Genomic DNA, 21,671 nt, shown 5'->3' with positions numbered 1-21,671 from the left:
CTTAATTTGAAGGAGAGTTTTGCTGGATAAAGTATTCTTGGTTGTCAATTTTTCTCTCTCAGGATTTTAAATATGTCATGCCACTGCCTTCTTGCCTCCATGGTGGCCACTGAATAGTCACTACTTAGTCTTATATTGTTTCCTTTGTATGTGGTGAATTGCTTTTCTCTTGCTGCTTTCAGAACTTGCTCCTTCTCTTCAGTATTTGAGAGTCTGATCAGAATATGTCTTGGAGTGAGTCTATTTGGATTTATTCTATTTGGAGTTCACTGGGCATTTATGCTTTGTGTATTTATATTGTGTAGAAGGTTTGGGAAGTTTTCCCCAACAATTTCTTTGAACACTCTTTTAGACCTTTACCCTTCTCTTCCCCTTCTGGGATACCAGTGAGTCTTAAATTTGGATGTTTTATTTTATCTATTGTATCCCTGAGATCCGTTTCAAGTTTTTCAAGTATTTTCCCCATTCTTTCTTTTGTTGTTTCATTTTCTGTTCTGTGGTCCTTGAGGACACTGAGTCTTTGTTCAACTTCCTCTAATCTTGTATTATGAGTATCCAGAGTCTTTTTAATTTGGCCAACAGTTTCTTTTATTTCCATAAGATCTTCTATTTTTTTATTTACTCTTGCAGTTTCTTTTTTATGCTCTTCTAGGTTCTTCTTTATGTCCTTTATATCTTCTTCATGTCCTTTATATCCTGTGCCATGCTCTGGTTGTTTGTCTGTAGTTCTTTGATTAATTGCGCCAAGTACTGTGTCTCATCTGATCTTTTGATTTGGGTGTTTGGGTTTGGGTTCTCCATATAGTCTGGTTTTATCATATGCTTTAAGATTTTCTGTTGTTTTTGGCCTCTTGGCATTTGCTTTACTTATAGGGTTCTTTCAGGATATAAAGAATACCGATCTCTAATTTGTCAGATCTACAGCTTAGTGGTGTACACTTTCTCTAATTAACTAGCAGATGGCATCCGCGAGTCACCTATTCCCCTCAAGTCAGTTCTTTCCAACTTTGTCTTTGTGGTGTGTGGGGATCTGATTCTTGTGGGGTTCAATTGGTGCACTAAGTTTGGGTGTGTTGTTGGTACTGTCCGCCCTGAATGTGGGTATGTGTCTGGATGGTTAGGGAGGCAGGGCAGCTTTAATAGTCAAACCTCCCAGGTGTTCCCGGAGATTTAAGGCTGTTGCAAGAGTCTAAGCTTTCATTTCAGTCTTGCCACAGATTGTCTCTGCTGCTGACCCACAAGTCCTTGGTTTTGGCGTAGGGTCCCTGGGGTTTCTGAGCAGGCCCCCCTTCTCAGCCGTGCTCTTCCAGGACCTCTGCTGAGGAAAGGTTGTGCCACATCACAAGTGTGCGCTGGCCTCTAGGCAAGCCCTAGGCTGCCGGGCTGCACAGGGGCGTTCCCAGCCTGCTTTAAAGATGGTTGAATGGGGCATGTTAATTTCCCCCTTTTTGCACAGCTCCACCTTCCCAGCTCTGGGACAATTAGCTGTGGGTGCACTAACGTCCGCTGTCCATGGCCAATATTGTGGCATGTGTGCGGTGCTTCGGGAATCACTCACTGTCACACTGGGACCCTTGGCCCGGCTCTGGGCTACAGCTCCGGCCCAGGCAGGAGCATCTCCAGCTCGCCGGGGAGATGGCGGCAAGGTGCGCAGTTTCTTTCTCTTTTTGGCTCCCCTCTGCCCCCCTGGCCCTGGGTCAATCAGCAATGGGCTATCCTCCATGCCAGACACCAAGACTTGGCCCAGCCCGCTCCTGCCGTGCTTCACTGCGTGGTTCTCATGGTCGTAACCACAGCTGCTCCTGGTTTTGTTTTTGTTTTTTTTTAAAAAAACTAGTCCGTCTCCAAACACCAACCCATGGTTTCCCCACATCGCAGTGCGGCCGTGGGACTTTCAGCCAGCTCACTCACTCATTTCAGAATGCAGACTCCTGGTTTCACCACATGCATGGTCCCTGTTGATTTAGCAGACCTTGTCCAGTTGGTGCATAGCTGGAACTGGTGTTCTGGGTCACTTTCTGGCTTTTACCTGGTATTTTTCACGGAGGTGTTTTTTTGCCCTGTCTCACCTAACCGCCATCTTAGGTTCTCCCGGGTCCTGTTTTTTAATCCATTCTGCCAGTCTCTGTCTTTTGATTGGGGAGTTTAATTCATTAACATTTAATGTTATTACTGTGAAGGCAGTACTTTCATCTACCATTTATCATTTGGCTTTTATATATCATATCTTATTTTTCTCCCCTCTCTTTTTACCCCTACTGATAATCTTCATTTCTGCACTCTTTTCCAAATCTCTCTCTCCTGTCTTTTCCTATCTGCTTCTAGCACTCCCTTTAGAATTTGTTGTAGAGCAGGTCTCTTGTTCACAAACTCTCTCAGTGTCTGTTTGTCTGAAAATATTTTAAGCTCTTCCTCATTTTTTAAGGACAGTTTTGCTGGTTATAGAATCCCTGGCTAGCAGTTATTCTTTCAGTATCTTAAATATGTCATAACACTGCCTTCTTGCCTCCATGGTTTCTGCTGAGAAATCTGCACATAGTCTTCTCAAGCTTCCTTTGTATGTGATGGATTGCTTTTATCTTGCTGCTTTCAGAATTCTCTCTTTGTCTTTGACATTTGACAATCTGATTAGTAAGTGTCTTAGAGTAGGTCTATTTGGGTCTATTCTGTTTGAGGTATGCTGAACTTCTTGGATCTATAATTTTATGTTTTTCATAAGAGTTGGGAAAGTTTCAGTGATTATTTTCTCCATTATTCCTTTCTGTCCCTTTCCCCTTTTCTTCTCCTTTTGGGACACCCATAATACATATATTCATGTGCTTCATTTTGTCATTCAATTCCCTGAGACCCTATTCATATTTTTCCATTCTTTTCCCTATCTGTTCTTTTGTGTGTGGTATTTCAGATGTCATGTCACTAATCCTCTCTTCTCCCTCTTGAAATCTGCTGTTGTATGTCTCCATTGTGTTTTTCATCTTTTCTTTGTACCTTTCATTTCCATAATTCTGCCATTTGTTTTTTGTTTTTTGTTTTTTGTTTTTTTTTTTTGAAGTTTTCAAGTTCTGTATGGTCACTCCATGACTTATTTATATCCTTCATCTCTCTTGCCACATTTTCCTTCAACTTACTGATTTGATTTAGAAGATTTGCTTGAATATCTTTAATTAGTTGTTTCAACTCCTGTGTCTCATTTGGAGTGTTAGTTTGTTCCTTTGAGCCATATCTTCATGTTTCCTGGTATGATTCATGATTTTTTTTATGGTGTCTAGGCATCTGATTTTCTTGATTAGTTTATTCTGGAGGTCATTTTATCTCTTTTACCTAGGGTTTTCTTGTTGACTGGCTTTGTTCTCTATCTGTTTTGAAATTCAGTTCAACTTATTCTAGACCTCTAGCATGGATAGCTTCTGTTTGATCAGAATTTCTCAGCTCTTGTTTTTCTGGCTTTTGCCCTGCCTTTACAGAAATACTTTTTTTTTTTTTTTGAGGAGGGTCTCCCTAGATAGGATTGCCCTCAATCAGATTTTCCCAGATAAGACAGGCCCAGGACTCAGAAAGAGGGTGAAATTAGTATCAAGATCCCTGGGGATGAGACCCAGCTAGTTGCCAGTCTTTCCTGTGAAGCTTCTTGATTCTGTGCCTTTTCTGTCCTTCCCAGAAGTGGCACTTGTCAGCCTGCAGCTCCTCATTGGTATAAAGTCGTACAACTTTAATTCTAAGCAGACCCTGTGCTTGCTAGGGACATGGTTGAGACAGAGGCTGAGGCAGAGGGTGGGCTTCAACTGTTCCTGTTTTCCAGTTGCTAGAGTCTGAATTCTCTGCAAGAGGACAACCATTTGTGCTAGGCTCTGCTCTCCTCCCCCTTTCTTGTGGAAGATATGCCCTTCAGGGAATTATTTCCTTCACCTGACTAGTAACTTTGTTTCTCAGATATTCCTTAACTCTGCCCTTGCCTGGTGCAGTGCTGAAAACTGTACAAGCTTGCTGCTTTCTTTATGCTAAAAAGTAAAAAAAAAAAAAAAAATTTCCTTTCAGAGCCAGTTCCTAGCCCCTGGGTTCACCAATTGCATTGGTTAGGGTTCTCTAGGGAAACAGAATCAATGAGAGATATCTATGAATATAAGATTTATAAAACTGACTCATGCAACTGTGGGTATGCACAAGTCCAAATTCCATAGGCCCAGTCAGCAAACTGGCAACTCGAATGAAGATGTTCGATGAACTCAGGAAGTGAACTGGCAACTTTGATGAACTCCTCAGGAAACGCTTCACTGGGCAGCCAAAGAAGAAGTGTCTTGCAGAAGAAGAAGTCCTCTCTGTGAATTGCTTAAAAGTCTTCAACTGATTGATTGGATTAAATCCAGCCAACTGCATTTTCTCATTGTGGAAGACACACCCTTGTTGAGTCATCAGTCACAGCAGCAGCCAGTTGACTGAAGATTTAATAAACCAGCCTGTTGGTTTATTAACCAGCCACAAATGTCGTCACAGCAATGGTTAGGCCAGTGTTTGTTTGACCAGACAGCTGGGTACTATTACCTGGCCAAGTTGACACATGAACCTAACCATCACACCAATCAAGAGCCAGAGTTGGTACCCAGCTCTATGTGCCTCTTTTCTTGGAGAAAAGCTCTTTGCTAGTATTCTGCACTCAGCCAACTCCAGATGTCTCTGTTCTTTTTTTTTTTCCCTTCATCACCCATGCCTCTTCTCTGCCAGGAGAGACCTCTAGGTTCCTTTCCTGCTTTCTCTGCATTTATCTGTGCTCAGAGCTGGTATTCAGAAGTCCAAATTTGTTAATTAAATCCACAGTTGGAGCTTGGTTGTGCTACCTTCCCTTGCTCCTAGTAGAGACTGCTTCTTTTCTCTATGGGGAAGTGACTCCAAGCAGCCTGCTATGGAAGTGGGGGGAGGGGCACCAGCCTCCACAGATTGGGAGACTTACTTACAGTTCTGCACTGTGCTCTTGGCCCTTCCAACCATTCCAGACTGGTGTACGATGTGTGTCTGGTCACAGAAGTCCCCCAAGCAGTTGTTCCAGACAGTTCCTGAAATTTACTCTGTTGGGAGGCTTTTGATGGTTGATTCAATGTCTTTACTTGTAATTGGTCTGTTGAAGTCTTCTGTTCCATCTAGAGTCAGTGTATGTTGTTCATGTGTTGCTAAGAATTTGTCCATTTTATGCTAGTTGTCTAATTTGTTGGCATACAGTTGTTCATAAGAACCTCTTATGATCCCTTTTATTTCTGTGGCATCAGTGGTAATGTCCTCCCCCCTCCCATCCCCCATTTGCCTCTTCTGTCTTTCTTGGGTCACTCTAAGAGTTTGTCAATTTTATTGATCTTTTCAAAGAACCAACTTTTGGTTTTGTTGATTCCCCCTATTGTTTTTATTTTCAATCTCATCTGTTTCCATTCTAATGTTTGTTATTTCTTTCCTTCTGCTTGTTTTGGGATTAGTTTGGTGTTCTTTTTCTGTTTCCTCCAGGTTTGAAGTTAGGTCTTTGATCCTAGCACTTTCTTCCTTCTTAATGTAGGCTTTTGGGCTATAAGTTTCCTTCTTAGCACTGCCTTTGCTGAATCCCATAGGTTTTGATGTGTTCTCATTTTCATTCATCTCCAGATATTTACTGATTTCTGTTGCAGTTTCTTCTTTGACCCACTGATTATTTAAGAATATGTTGTTTAGCTTCCATATGTTGCTGAATTTTCCAGTTTTCTATCTGTGATTGATTTTCAGTTTCATTCCATTCTGATCGGAGAAAGTGCTTTAATATAATTTCAATCTTTTAAAATTTATTGAGACTTGTTTTGTGACACAACATGTAGTCTATCCTGGAGAATAATCCATGAGCACTTGAGAAGAATGTATATCCTGCTGTTTGGGGGTGCAGTGTTCTGCATATGTCTGTTATGTCTAGTTCATTTATCATAATTATTCAAGTTCTCTGCTTTCTTATTGATCCTTTGTCTGGATGTTCTCTCTATTGATGAGAGTGGTATTTTGAAGTCTCTAACTATTATTATAGAGATGTCTATTTCTCCCTTTAGTTTTGCCAGTGTTTATCTTACGCATTTTGCTGCACCATTGTTAGATGCATAAATATTTATGATTTGTATTTCTTCTTGGTGGATTGACCTCCCCCCTTTTAATATATAGTGTCCTCTATGTCTCTTATAACAGTTTTGTATTTAAGTTCTATTTTATCCAATATCAATATAGCTACCCCAGTCCTTTTTTGATTACTGTTTGTGTGGAATATCTTTTCCCAACCTTTTTCACCTTCAACCTATTTGTGTTTTGGGGTCTAAGGTGAGTCTCTTGTAAACAGCATATAGATGGATAATAGTTTGTTTGTTTGTTTTTTTAATCCACTCTGCCAATCTGTGTCTTTTGATTGGGGAGTTTCATCCATCATCATCCAATGTTATTACCATAAAGGCAGTACTTCAACCATTTTATCCTTTGGTTTTTATATGTCATATCTTGTTTTACCATTTTAGTTACTCTTACTGATAATCTTCATTTCTACACTCTACTCCAAGTCTCTTTCTCCCATCTCTTTTTTTCAGCCTGCAGAAAGCACTTCTTGTATGGCAGGTCTCTTGTTGATGACCTCTCTGTTTTTCTTATCTCTGAATATTTTAAACTCTCTTTGATTTTTGAAGGACAGTTTTCTGGATGAAGAATTCTTAGCTGGAAGCTTTTCTCATTCAGTGCCTTATATATTTCATAGCACTCCTTTTTCACCTCCATGTTTTCTTATGAGAAGTTGGAACCTAGTGTTACTGTGGTGCCCTCATATGTGATGAATCACTTCTCTCTTGCTGCTTTCAGGATTCTCTCTATTTTTGGCATTTCATATTCTGATTAGTATGAATCTTGGAGTAGGTCTATTAGGATTTACTGTTTGGAGTACATTGTGCTTCTTGGACGTGGATATTTATGTCTTTCATAGGAGGTGGGAAATCTTTGGTCATTATTTCCTCAAATATTCTTTCTGTCCATTTTCCCTTCTCTTCTGGGACACTCAAGACATGTATGTTTGTACACTTCATACTGTCATTCAAATTCCTGAGACCGTGTTCAATTTTTTTTTCCATTCTTTTCTCTATCTGTTCTTCTGTTTGTACATTTTCGATTGTCCTGTCTTCTAATTCGCTGATTCTTTCTTATCCTGTTCAAATCTCTGTTGTATGCTTCTAGTGTATTCTAGCATTATGCCTTCTATTGTGCCTTTCATTTCCATAATTTGTTATGTTTCTTTTTATACTTTCAAATTCTGCTTTATGCTCACCCAGTGTCTTCTTAATATCCTTTATCTCTTTAACCACATTTTCCTTCATCTCCTTGATTTGATTTAGGAGATTTGTTTGAACATCTTTGATTTGTTGTTCCAAATTCTGTGTCTTCTCTGAAGTTTTAATTTGTTCCTTTGAGCAATATTTTTCTGTATCTTAGTTGGCTTATGATTTTTAGGCGTCTGATTATCTTGATGAGTTTACTCTGAAGGTCAGTTTCTCTTTCTTGCCTAAGGTTTTATTGTTGATTGGCATTGTGTTAAGGCTCTTCTTTGACACTGGGTTCAACTTATTCTAGACTTTTAGAATTGCTCATGTTTAACTCTTTGGATTTTTTCAGCTCTTCTTCATCTGATTCTTGCCCTGGATAGGTGGGTCAATTTTTAAGATTTCACTATTCATGCAGTTATTTCACCCTAAGGAGAAGTTTTCCTTTCCTCTGTTCCTTCTCCAGGAATCTTGATCTCTTCCATTTGTTTTTGTTTTGCCTGTATAGTTTTTTTTGTTTTGTTTTGTTTTGTTTTTTTAAACACTCCTTTCAATGTCTCTAAATGCATTTGCCTGGAATTAAAATTCTGGGAGGAGGGTCACCCCAGAGAGGACTTTCGCAGTTGGTATTTCCCAACCAATACTGAGCCCAGTACTAATGAAGGACGTACAGACCAGCCCCAAGGAGCCTTGGGAAGAGAGTCAGGAAAAGACGCCAAGAAACCTTTTTGATGGCTCCCTAAAGGTGTGCTTTTCAGCCTTGCCCAGCAGACGGTGACATTCAACAAACTATTCCCTGCAGCTCTAAGGAGGTACTGTGTCTTTAAACCTCCTCCACTGGCTCTGTCCTTTTTGGTTGTGGGCTTGAAACAATGACTGCAGCAGTCTCTGTCCAGGATACACTAAAACAACAGCTCAGGCCAGAATTCAGTGATCCAAATTCAAAGATCAAAAACCATGATCAGTGCTTGCCAAGCTTTCTTCCCACAACCCCCTTCCTGCCCCTATTCTTGGGGAAGAGGACTTCCATGTACCCCTTCATCTGCAGCAGCCAGCCAGGGACTGGACCCCAAGGAGGTCAACCTCGAGAGTTGGGGGTGGACACTAGCAGCCATTGCAGAGTGAGCTACTCACAGTTCTTTACAGCTGTTTCTCAGCCTCTTTGTCCTGCTCCTCCCTGGATTCTGTACGGTGCCTCCTGGCCTCTGGAGCCCCAGAACAGTTGTTTCAGACAGTTCTTGCCTGTCCATTAGCTGTTTTTGGAGGAAAACTGAGTCCTGGAGCCTTGTCCTCCACCGTCTTCCCCAGAAGTTTCCTCAGTAAGTTTTGACCTACTCCTGAGAGTTGGAGGTAGGTCATGTGAGCTTAGAAACAGGAAACACAGGAAAGCCCACACCATTTGATCCTATTTCTGGGGGACACCCTGTATGTTCCACACTATAGATGTGCCAGATGCCCTACCCATGTTTAGCCATCTGTTTCCCTGAACTCACTTTTTTTTTTATTAAATTCAGTTTTATTGAGATATATTCACATACCATACAGTGATCCATAGTGTAAATCTACTGTTCATAGTACCATAATATTATTGTGCATTCATCGCCCAATCTATTTTTTGAACATTTTCCTTATGCTAGAAAGAATCAGAATAAGAATAAAAAATAAAAGTAAAAAAGAACACCCAAATCATGCCCCCCCGTCCCACCCTATTTATCATTTAGTTTTTGTCCCCATTTTTCTACTCATCCATCCATACACTAGATAAAGGGAGTGTGATCCACAAGGTTTTCATAATCACACTGTCACCCCTTTTAAGCTACATTGTTATACAGTCATCTTCAGAAGTCCAGACTACTGGGTTGGAGTTTGATAATTTCAGGTATTTACTTCTAGCTATTCCAATATATGGAAACCTAAGAGATGTTATCTATATAGTGCATAAAAATGTCCACCAGAGTGACCTCTCAACTCCATTTGAAATCTCTCAGCCACTGAAACTTTATTTCGTTTCACTTTGCATCCCCCTTTTGTCAAGAAGGTATTCTCAATCCCACGATGCTGGGTCCAGATTCATCCCTGGAGTCATATCCCATATTGCCAGGGAGATTTGCACCCCTGGGAGTTGGGTGCCACGTAGAGGGGGGAGGGCAGTGAGTTCACCTGCTGAGGTGGCTTAGCTAGAGAGAGAGGGCCACATCTGAGCAACAAAGAGGTACTCAGAAGGAGGATCTTAGGCGCAATTATATGCAAGTTTAGCCTCTCCTTTGCAGTAATGAGCTTCACAAGGGCAAGTCCCATGATAGAGGGCTCGGTACATCAAACCACCAGTCCTCAATACCCTGAACTCACTCTTGACCCTACGTTCTGATCCCAGGGGCTCTGGTAAACTTGGAAACTAAAGCCAGCCTAGGACCCAAATAATGTTATCTCAGAAGAGTTCATTTCACAGCTAGTTTTGTGCTTGCTATTCTGCTTTTCAAAACTAAGCAACATAATGTTCAGGGATACTTACATAGGTCATAACACTATTATAAAGGAAAGAATGGGAATAGATAAAACACAGTCAGGAAAATGGTTTCCTCTAGGGGAGAGAGAAGATCTGATTGGAGGGTTTACAAGGAGCCAGTAATGTCTTTTTTATTAATTTGGGTAATAATTACCAGAGTTACTATTGTTTTTAACTCCATTTATATATTTTATATATCATTTCAACCATGGATTCCAGAACTACACTTCGGGGTTTGAATCTTGGCTTTGTCACTTATTAGCTACGTGACCTTGGGCACGTTAACCTCTCTGTGCCTCAGTGTCCACATCTGTAAAAGGGAGAAAATAATAATACCTGAATCAGAGTGTTGTTGTGATTTACCATACATAAAGTTTATACTGTGCATGGCACATAAATATCCTGTTAAGTGCTTTGTCTTATTAGTATTGTTGCTATTTATTAATAGTTATTAGATACAATCATTTATCAATGGACTTTTTTTTAAAAGTTCAGATATATTAAAGATTTCTAAGTTTAAAAAAATCTTTAAAATCCTGAAAGATTATCTAGGAAACTATTTTTACTAATTAGAGTCTTCATAGCCAAGACTGTAAGTACAGAAACTATAAAAGAAAAGATAGATATATTTGACCATAAAAATTCTAAAACATGTTTATATGGCAAAAGATATCAGTAAAGACAATGGGCAAGCAAAGACTTGGAAAAATAATGTTTGCTATATAGAAGACAAGGGGAAAAGTTAATATTCATAATATACATAGAACTCTTCTAAACTTATAATAAGGGATAAAAAAAAAACCTCAGTAATAAAAATGTGCAATAGACATGACCAAGCTATTCACAGAACAAATCCCAGTGAGCAACCAGCATATTAACAGATACTTAAACTTGCCAGTTTCCAGAGGCATGCAACTGTAAAGTAACAAGTAGCTTTCAGTCTGTATCTCTAGTCTGAGAAAAATTAAAAACCCACCAACACCAATAGCTGCAAAGGGTGCAAAAAAGAAAAAGTAGGCACACATTCATCGATAGTGGAAATGTAGTTTATTGTAGACTTCTTTAAAGTCAGTTTGGCCCAGAAATTCTGTGTGGAGTTAATCCCCAAAAAATAAAACACCACTACCAAAGGATGGATGTACAATGGTATTTATTTTAACATTGTTAATAGTGGCAAAAAAAATTGTAAGTAAGCCAATCAATGAAGGGAAGGTTAAAAAATAATTACACATATACATATGAAATACTGAATAAATACACAAGAGCTATCCCATTGATATTGAAGGCTTGTCATGAAATAATTTTTGAGTGATAGAAGCAATAATCAATTAAGTAATTATAATGTGATACCATTTGTAAAAATGAAGAAAAATAAAACAAAGCATGGCAACATATTGCGATGTTGCAATGGCAGACACTACTCATGGATCATCCCAACACCCATCGTGATGCCCATCTCCCTTGCTCACTTCCTCTGTAGAGAGATGGCTGTGGTGGTTTGAAGCTGTATGTACCCCAGAAAAACATGATCTTAAATAGAATCCATTCATATAGGTGTAAACCCAATGTAAGTAGGATCTTTTGATGAGGTTACTTCAGTTAGGGTGTGACACACTTCATTCAGGATGGATTTAAATGAATACAAAGATAGGAAAAAAAAAAAAAGCCAGGGAAGCAAGAAGCTGAAATCAATGAAACCCAGAAGAGAAGAGAGAGCAACAGATGCTGCCATGTGCCTTGTCATGTGGCAGAGGAGACAAGGATCACCAGCATCCAGTCTTCGGGAAGAAAGCATCACCTTGATGGTGCCTTGATTTGAGGACGTTTTTAAGGCCTGAAAACTATAAGCCAATAAATTCCTGTTGTGTAAGCTGACCCATTTTATTATATCTGCTTTGAGTAGTATAGGAAACTGAAACAGTGGTCAAATGGTCAGGTTCTCAGCTTAGTTCTGGCTAATATGTTGTGGAGGCTGGTCTGCTAAGGAACTTCTGGGAAAATATTGCTTCTCTGTTAAGACACAAATATCACTTTAGTGATATTTAGTGACTTTTCCTTTTCTTCCTCTTTCCTTCCTTTTACATGTGTATGATGCCTGCAGGTGAGGCAGCCACTTGGGGAAAAGGACAGGAATCACAGAGAAGACATTCCCAAAACAGTTATGCTGTCAAACACTAACCGTCAGTTCTCTACCTCCAGAATTTTGGTTGAGGAAAAAATAAACCCTATTTGATTAAGTCACTGTTAGTTGAGTTTTCTGATACCTTTAGCCAAAAACTATCTTAAATGTTACTACGTAAATATTTTTTGCATATCATTATATGAACATGGAAAATTACGAAAGAATACATACTAGATTGGCAACAAGGTTTACCTAGTTAGAGGGTGGAGAGTGACATGGATAGAGAAAGGGGAGTCAAAGTAAAAAGAAAGGAAAAAAGACTGCATTTAAAAAGCTTATATTATGGTATAGGATCACATGTGTGTAATTATTTATATGTCATGTATGCGTAAATATGTAAAAATTTGAAACTGAATGCCCTGTTCATGGAATATTTTCTTGCACATGCCTATTTTTAAGCATAAATACAGTCACTTCTCATCATTTAATGTCACTTAGCTATTCCTAAAGGCAGATATTCTATGTAAAACACTAATGGGAGAAGATTTCCATTATTTAAATGCTGAAATTATAACATGTTACATGTTGATTTAAAACTAAAATTTGATTTCCTAAAATCAAACTAAGCAAAGCATCCACATATTTTCATGTAGTAACAACCACCATGTTGGGAAGTAAAATGATTAAAACACTACTTCCTGGGTGCCATATAATTAATAAGATTGTTACAAACAGTTGATTTCTGTGCAGTGACATGGCCCTCTGAGGTCTAGTGACATCCAGGACTGCACACTCGATGTGCTTTTCAAATCATCCTCATGTGATTCTGATGTCCTCTAGTTGTTTTTGGAAAAAACTGGGACTTTACCTGCGGTCGCAGTTGACTCGTCTGGGGGGGGGGAGGTGGCGGCCGGTTGCCAAATCCTAGGCTCTCAGGATTGCTTGGAGGGTACCGGCGGCGGGGGCTCTTTCCCGGAGGCGAGGGCGAGGCAGGGGACTGGGCCCGGTCCCCGGCGTAGGCGTGCAAAGTATGGAGGGCGGTGAGAAAGGAACAGGCGGGACACGGTTCTTTTAGGGTGAAGAAGCCAAGAGAGTTTATTAGGGGAGAGTACAAGCTTATATCGGGCGTTTAGAGGGCGGGGTAGCTGTAGAGGTTAAAGGCTTGGATTGGTTCTGAGAGGGCGCGGAGGTTGATTGAAAAGGGGCGAGAGTTGCTCCGGTAACGGTGTCTGGCAACAATGTATGCGCACTGGTGGTGATGGGAGTTGCACTGGCAATGGGGAGTGTCCGGGCAAGATAAGGGGGTGGGGAAAAGGCGGTTCCCTCCGGCAAGCCTCCCCTAACAGTGGTATTTTGGGTGAGGAAATGGGGCCTGCCTCCGGCCTCACTTTCCCAGGCCCGGGGGGCTGCGGAGGGCGCTGTCGCCCGTGCCCACCACCCTCCCCAGGGGCTGATCAGGTCCCCCAGCCCAGGCCCGCCAAGTTGAAGCACGTAATCAGTGTCCCGCATTTCCCCCTTCTTTTCTAATTAAAGGAAGAAGCTTACCGGAGAGGCCCGCTAAGGGATGAGGGAAGGGGGAGGCCGGGGAGGGGAAAAAGGGGTTGACGGTGGCTCAGCGAGGCTGGAGCTCGGCGTTGGTGTGGCGCCCGGGCGCTCGACAGGGGCCTTGCTGCTTGCGGGATGGACGAGGGTGGGGGGTTTAAAGTTGGAGGTTCAGAGAAGCTGGAGCTCGAGGTTGGTGCGATGTTCAGGCGATCGAGAAGGGCCTCGCGGTCGGCGGGTTGACCGGTGGCGGTGAGGTCGCGGAGGGTTGGTTGTCATCTCGGAGTAGGGAGCGTTAGAGGTGGCGAGTCGCTGGTACTGGACTTGCACGAACGAGGAGAAAATAGCATCCGTTTGTTTCCTTACAAGCTGGACAATTCTGCGGATAATGCAGGGTCCTAAGGTGAGAGCTAGAATAATCATTAGTAGGGGGCCGAGGAGAGGGAGGAGGTAAGGGAGGAGGGGGGTAAAGATGTGGGACCAATAGCTGGTGGCTTCACGGTCTCTTTTGCGTTGTTCCAGTCCCTCTCGGACCTTCTTTAGGCTGTCCTCGGCGAGACCCGTGGAATTGGCATATACACAGCACTCTTCTCCTAGGGCGGCGCAAAGGCCTCCTTCTTTGAGGAGGAGAAGGTTGAGACCTCGGCGGTTTTGGAGCACTACCTCAGAGAGGGAATTGACAGAATTTTTAAGATGGGAAATAGCGTCTTGTAGGTGACGAATGTCCTCGTCAACAGCCGCCCGGAGGTGAGTTAGGGCGGAGCCTTGACTGGCTAATGCAGCGATTCCGGTGCCAGCGCCTGCAAGACCTAGGAGGGAGGCAATCGTGAGGACGGTGATGGGCTCTCGCTTTTGCAGTGGGGCAGAAGCTGCAGTTGTTTCCAGGCGGAGGAAGAAGTCTTCCTCGCTATGGTATAGGACCCTAGGGATGAGGACAATTAGGAGGCAAGTTTCATTAGTTGTATTGAGGGTTAGCACGTTAAGGCAGGGGGTAAGCCCTGTAGAGGAGCAGAGCCATTGGGAGGAGTTATGAGGGATGAGAAATTTTGCAGAGCTGCTGGGAGATGAGTAGTTGGCGCAAGCTGTGAGGTTGGGAGAGTTACTTGAGCGAGGGCGGATGCACTTTCCTGTAAAGGAGACTGAATGAAAGGTTAGGGGGACGGCAGAGGTATTCCAATTGCATTCCGAGGGGCTGTCCTCTGTGTTTTCTGAAAAGGAGAGGTTGGAGGCTACTGGCTCATACAGGGGGGAGGAAGTGGAGAGGCAAAGCCAACAAGAGGAGGTAAGATTGGGGTTGGAGGAATTCACTGAGGTGAAGGCCGCTTGGATAAGGCCGAGGAGGGGAGAAGAGTAGCGAGAGGAGTAGCGAGAGGGGGGTAGAGGAGGTCGGGGTGGTGGGGTTGGCGATGCATTGTTTACAGCTGAGGTGCGGCTGGTTGGAGCTGAGGTGCGGCTGGAGGGCTGTGGAAAAAGGGGGTTAAGGACCTGGTTGGGACCGATGACAGAGGGTGTTTTTAATGCAGTATTTTGGCATGGTTGGCTTACAGCCTCCTTTTTTATGAGAATAAGTGATCCTCGGTTGGCTTCTTTTTCATAGATTCTGAAGCCCCAAGTTTGACCGAGTAACCAGGAGGGATTAGTGGGGAGCTGCACTGTAAGATTAAGATGTGTGCAGGATTCCTCGCTTTCTTGGCCGAGCCAGTTAACTGTAGGGAGTTTGCACCCTGTAGGGGTCCATTTTAAGGTAAGGTAATGATTAGGAACAGGAGGCTTCCAATTAGTGGCTAATGTTTCACACCCCCAGTATGCACAGTAGTACTCGTTGGGGGAATTACAGTACGATTTTCCAGGATTTGAGGATGGGCACATGTAATATTGGGCCTGGGGATCACTTACCTTTCGAGCGCAGGTTTCTTCGACTCTGGAGACAAAGGTGGCGAAAGGCTTACTCGGCTCCTGGAAGAGCTTGGTGAATTTATTAGGCCGACAGGCAGAGCAGTTGGCAAACGCTCGTAAGGCGATTCCCCAAAGGATAGGCCAAAAGGTGGCAGGTGCATTAATATAGGCAGATGCATTTATAAACGCTCCCGTGCCTAAATAAGCTTCGGGGTGATGATAGACTCCAGTGGCTGCGTCTTGCTCACTTTGCCTAGCTGCTTCTGCCTGGAAGTGAGCACGCCAATCAACGAACTGGCCGGGGTTAAGGATGGTACGGGCAAGCGAGGCCCAGTCTTGGGGGAGGCAAAAGTCCATGGCGAGATCCTGCAGTAATTGGGAAGCGTATGGGCTACCTAACCCGTCCTCCTTGACGGCCCTGCGAAGCTGCTTAATAGTATCAGAGTCAATGGGATACCAGTCATACGGTTTCTGTGGTGTGGGGGTAAGGTTAAGAGGAAAGCAGCGAAAGGCACGAGAGAAAGGAGGACGCGCTTGCAGAGGGCTTGGCGCGGGAGTGGGGGTAGGGGGAGCGTTGCCCCAAGGGTTGCCTTGAGGTGTAGAAGGCAGCCAGGGGTTGTTAGTTGGCAGGGTGGGAGGAGCGGCGGCAGCTGCCGGTAGCGGCTCCGAGGGGGAGCTCGCCGGAGGGGGAGGCGGAAGTGGGAGGCCCCAAGCGTCGCAAGACGGCGGCGTGGTGGGAGTGGCTAAGGCATAAGATGGTGGACTAGCTCCGCCCTGTGAAAGGGCGGGGTAAAGCGCTTGCGGTTTCCGGCCCAGCTTAGGGCTGACGTCATCGCCGGAGCACTTCCTCCCCTCGATGGAAGAAGAAGGAGGAGGAGGAAGTTCGCCATTTTGGCGAGGCTCAGTGTTATTTTGTTTTTTGGGAGTTACTTCGAGCGCGTTGTTAATCGGCTCGACTAAGGACTCTGTGTCCGAATCGTGGTCTACATTAGTATCGCTGTCTGAATCTGTTGACTGGGTTGATAGGGCCTCCTTGGATTTAATGGGGCCTCGATCAGGGGGGAGGGAGCCTTGAAGGCAGGAGCGGACGGTTATTAAGGTGGGGAGCAAGCCGGGAGGGAAGCGCTTGCTCTCATGTTCCATGGCGTTGGTGACCCGATCAATAAGGCGATCATAAGTAACAGGGTCCCAAAGATGGCAAGTGGTGAGCCATGGGTTAAAGGGCAGCAGGAGGTCCCAGTATACTTGCAGCTGCCGGACAGACACCTTACAGCGATGTGTGTCTAGGAGACCAGCCAGAGCACGAACTTGGGGTGCTTGGCGTGCAGATAGACGATTACCCATGGCGGAGTGAGAAAAGAAAAAAGGGGGGTTGATTATTGAGTAAAGAAAATGAGGTAAACCGAGGAAATGGCGAGAGTAGAAGGCAGGAGCTTCTAGTAGCGAGAGCAGTTTGGGAGGGGCGGTCGTAAAGAGGCACACCGCGCGAAACAAAGAAACAAAGACACAAAGGACCACAGCAAAGTAATGGAGGGGAAGAGGGAAAGCTACTGGAGGAAGAGTGTTAGGAGGAATGGGGGGACATAGGAAGAGAAGACGAAAGGTAGTCGGGGGTAAGAGTTAGGTTAACGTGGGAAAGGAAGAGCGGCCCGGGCGCGGAGCGGCGTGGGAGAGGCGGCTCCGGACGTGGAGCGGCGAGGGAGAGGCGGCTCCGCAGGGCGGCGAGGGAGAGGCGGCCCTTACTTTGCAGGCGAGGAGAAGGGGAGCTGGAGAGGCGTCCGGGCGAGCGGGTGGTTTTACTGGACCGCTGCGTGGAGAGGACTTTTAATTCCAGGGGCCCCACGTTGGGCGCCAGTTGCGGTCGCAGTTGACTCGTCTGGGGAGGGGGAGGTGGCGGCCGGTTGCCAAATCCTAGGCTCTCAGGATTGCTTGGAGGGTACCGGCGGCGGGGGCTCTTTCCCGGAGGCGAGGGCGAGGCGGGGGACTGGGCCCGGTCCCCGGCGTAGGCGTGCAAAGTATGGAGGGCGGCGAGAAAGGAACAGGCGGGACATGGTTCTTTTAGGGTGAAGAAGCCAAGAGAGTTTATTAGGGGAGAGTACAAGCTTATATTGGGCGTTTAGAGGGCGGGGTAGCTGTAGAGGTTAAAGGCTTGGATTGGTTCTGAGAGGGCGCGGAGGTTGATTGAAAAGGGGCGAGAGTTGCTCCGGTAACGGTGTCTGGCAACAATGTATGCGCACTGGTGGTGATGGGAGTTGCACTGGCAACGGGGAGTGTCCGGGCAAGATAAGGGGGTGGGGAAAAGGCGGTTCCCTCCGGCAAGCCTCCCCTAACAGTGGTATTTTGGGTGAGGAAATGGGGCCTGCCTCCGGCCTCACTTTCCCAGGCCCGGGGGGCTGCGGAGGGCGCTGTCGCCCGTGCCCACCACCCTCCCCAGGGGCTGATCAGGTCCCCCAGCCCAGGCCCGCCAAGTTGAAGCACGTAATCAGTGTCCCGCATTTACCTATTATCATTTTTAAAATGCTCTGCCAGTCTCCTTGCACCCTGGAAATCCTTCCTACAGTGATATCACCCCAGAGGTGAATTCCAGCCAGCCTCAGCAAAGACAAAGGCTAGCAGTCAACTTTAGTCCTGGGAATTTCCACCACTCCAAATACAGACTGCCTCCCTGGAGGAGTGGGGACACTTAGTGAGAAATTCAGGATATGCATTTGTTGTTGAAAAACATACACCAAAAGGATGTTTTCCCTTCTCTTGTCCGACTGGTCGGTTAGAATGTGGTGATTCAGGTGGTTCCGGGAAATGAGATCCATGGCTTCAATCGGAGCTGTCATTTGCTTCAGCCCCTCGATTCTATCCTTATGGCTGCACTTGGCAGGGTTGCAAAGCCAGTTGGGGTCAATTATAGCATAAATTTCATTAGATGCTTTCTGTTTTAGAACCTGTACTAATGAAAGAAATTCTGCCAAGAAATTCTACTGCAGTCTTGAATTAATATGACCCTCTCACACACAATGTATTAACCCTTTAATGCTTTCAGTTGGAAGTTTGCCAAAAAAGTGAAGACAGGTACATCCGACTGTATCTTTAGTTTCAAGTGATTATATACTTGAATTAAATCCTGATTTGCTAACTGATATCAAGCTATTTCAAAGGGCTTTTTAATTTGAGACTTAATAAAATTCCACTTATTGATTTGTTTTCCTTAAAGCCTTTCATTAAAATCATGAAACATTCACTTGCTATTCAATAAATGCCTGACAATGGTAATGATTAATTTTAGAACAAAGATTTTTTTAAAGTGAGATCAGAAATTGTTAAGTATAACTTAAATGACTCTAAGCCCGTTCAGAGTTTGAGCTGAGGGAAGTCACACAACTGGTAAAAATCAGATATTTTGGAGTGTAGTTGCAGTTTCTCTAAAGGCTGTACCTTAGGGTAGCCTAATTGCTGTAATAACTCCCAAATCTCAGTGGTTCGAAATAGTAGAAGATTATGTCACACTCAGGCAAAATCCAGTGCAGATATTTGTAAGCATTTCTTTGAACAGTTCTCCTCAAGGAAGAGACTGAAGAATGTAGGCTCTTTCCATCTTGCAGCTCTACCACCTACCACATGAGGCTACCAAGTTCTGAGGCTGTGAAAGAGAGAGGGCGAAGAAGGCCACCTGCATATAGTTCTTGCATGTTAAGTGGCACATCACATTCCATTGTGAGAACTAGGCACAGTTTCAACGGTGGGCTGGTCCCACCTGGTCCCAGCTTTTGAGAGTTGATTTTGTGCGTCTCTTCCCAAATCCATGTTCAGTGATGTCATGTTGACAGCTCGACATAAGCTTTGATGAGAATATTTATACCACGGAAATAGGCACATGCTACAGTTCAGATCTTTTTCACCTACAGAGCCAGTTGTTAGACATTAGCAGCCTGCCACTGAGTCACAGGGTCCTACCTAGATGCAAGAGCCTGGGAAAATGTTTAGCTGGAAGTCCCAACAGGAGGGAATGGGTTTGGTGAGTATCTAGCCTCTCTCTGCTCAGGAAACTAATAAAGAAGATAAATAATTTCATTTGATTTTGTAAATGATATCCTTATGACAAATTTTTAAAAGAGAACATGACACTGTTGCTGGTTTATATGTCATTTACATACTCTAAACTCAGGGAAATTATTTATGAATTGGCTAACTAAAAGCATATTTCTGTTTGGCAACCAAGATGCCATCTTATCTGCAGAGTTTCTTTGAGGGACTTTCTCTTCTCTCTTATTTGATATTTCTGGTCTTCTCTTCCCCACTCAAGAGATTATACCCCTAATGCAAAATCCAGTGCATTTAAAATATAAAAATATTTTTATATTTTTAAAAATATATTTTAAAATATAAAATATAAAAATATAAAAATATTTTTGGGTATTTCCTTCTAATCTTTTAAAGAAGTTGAACCATATGAGACTGATGTTTTGGTAGGTAATAAATGGTCACATATCAGCAATTTCTTATGGCTCCACCTATGCTAAGCATAGTTTTTTCCCTTAAGTCCCATTTGGGATTTGCTATCATTTTTTGTCTTATTTGATAAAGTTCATTGGATCACTTATGAGCAATATAAGTGACCAGAAAATAAAGATTTGCTATATTTTCCTTCCCCCACAGTTCAAACTTCTAGAACTCTTTGAGCCACCAAGCAGAATGGCTTCATAATCTCTGCAAAAAATCCCTGCAATTATGTCAATTGCTCTTTTTAACAGAGCCCATGTTTTTTCTGGGAAGTCTTCTGGCCATGCATAATACTATTTTTCCTTGTGCTCTGAGGCTGCTTTTCTGTGCCATCTCTACCTTTGCTACTGTGACAAAGAGAATTAGGAGAATTCCTGAGAACTGTACTGAGACTTACTCCAAAACAAGTGATATATAAAATGCATTATTCATTGTCATGGTTGGCTCCAAGGAGTGGGTTATGAGTCAACTGTACCAAAAGGAGTCTGGAGACAGAACCCTGTCTGGAAGTCCAAAAGAACCTATGCTCCCATTTCCCCTGCTCCCTGCTTCTCCTCATCTCTCCCCTCCCACTGGCTTCAGGCCGTGTTCCCTGGGCTCTTGTGATATGCGGTAATCCCATCCCTCAAGATAATGGGGAGTATTAGCCTTATCCTACTCCTTCCCAGAGAGATAGCAAGAGAAGACAGCAGAGTTGTTCGTTTGCTTTCTCAGGTTGGTGGCACTGGGGCCAGAACAGAGGGTGGATGGCTTACCTCCGGTGGGGTTGAGATTCAGACTAACGACCTGGTCTGGGATGAGAATCATCCAAGAATGGACATCTTGACTCATGCTTTACCTGGGTCTGCCTTTCTTTTTCTTTTTTGCTGTTCCCCACTTCCTGTGCCTCTCATTTTCTTTTGCTGTTGTCCAGGGCTTCATCTTCACTACTAATTTTTTAATGTGACATTTTGGAATCCACAGCTGTCAGGTAAGAAGTGGGATTGTAGGATAAATACAAAGATATGTAACACTAGATTTGAACTTTACCCAGGACCCCATTTTGTCTGTATTGAAGGAATTTTTTTAAATGTTCTTTACATATATCACTGTTCCTCAAACTAAAATTTTGATAATAATCTCTGATGTTTCATTTTATGTACCTTCTTGTTGTTTAGAATTGAAGGTTTGTTGTTTGTGGACCATTGTGATATTTATATAGAGCCAATGTCATGTTATTTATTTCATTTGATATCACAGTAATTTAGAGGTAGATCAGACAAGTAGTGTCTTTTTAAAAATTTTTTTAACTTTTTAGTTTGAAATAATTTCAAACTTATAGGACAGTTGCAAAAATAAAACTAACCCTATATAGAGAACTTTGACATTTCCCCAACCCCCTGATACCCATATCCACCAATTTTAACATTTTGCCACCTTTGCCATATTGTAGCATTCTATCTATCTATCGATCGATCGATCCATCCATCTATCTTCTGAACATTTGAGAACAGGCTGCACATGTCGTAATCCTTTAGCATGTAATACTTCCTTGGACATTTCCTATGAACAGATATTCACTTATGTCATCATCCTAAGTGCAGTTATCAAGTTCAAGAAATTTAACATTGATATAAAGCTTACATTCTATATTTCAATGTTTTTGTATCCTAATAATGTCCTTTTGACCCTTTTCTCCTCCATTCGTAGATCCCATCCGGTATCAGGTATTGCATTTAATTGTCATTTAATTTCTCTTTCTTTTTTTAATTGTCACTTAGTTTCTCTTTCTTTCTTTTTATTCAATTGTTGAAACATATATACAACACAAATATTCCTATCC

At 43.2% G+C, this 21,671-nt stretch overlaps 1 protein-coding gene across 1 annotated transcript in view; it reads right to left on the bottom strand.

The window, feature by feature from the left end:
* LOC119530256 (keratin, type I cytoskeletal 18-like) overlaps window positions 1-20,680 on the bottom strand; it is a 49,324-nt gene extending 28,644 nt beyond the window's left edge. Inside the window, exons 1-2 of the mRNA XM_037831425.1 lie at window positions 20,605-20,680; window positions 18,965-18,989 (exon numbers count right to left, since the gene is read on the bottom strand). Coding sequence (XP_037687353.1) covers window positions 18,965-18,989; window positions 20,605-20,680 — 101 coding nt within the window. The remainder of the gene's footprint in view (window positions 1-18,964; window positions 18,990-20,604) is intronic.
* Between the last annotated feature and the right edge of the window lie 991 nt (window positions 20,681-21,671).

The sequence above is a fragment of the Choloepus didactylus genome, chromosome 3, assembly GCF_015220235.1.
Source record: "Choloepus didactylus isolate mChoDid1 chromosome 3, mChoDid1.pri, whole genome shotgun sequence".
Classification (NCBI taxonomy): domain Eukaryota; kingdom Metazoa; phylum Chordata; class Mammalia; order Pilosa; family Megalonychidae; genus Choloepus; species Choloepus didactylus.
Note: the sequence above shows the minus strand (reverse complement) of the source record. Positions and strands in the feature narration are given on the sequence as shown.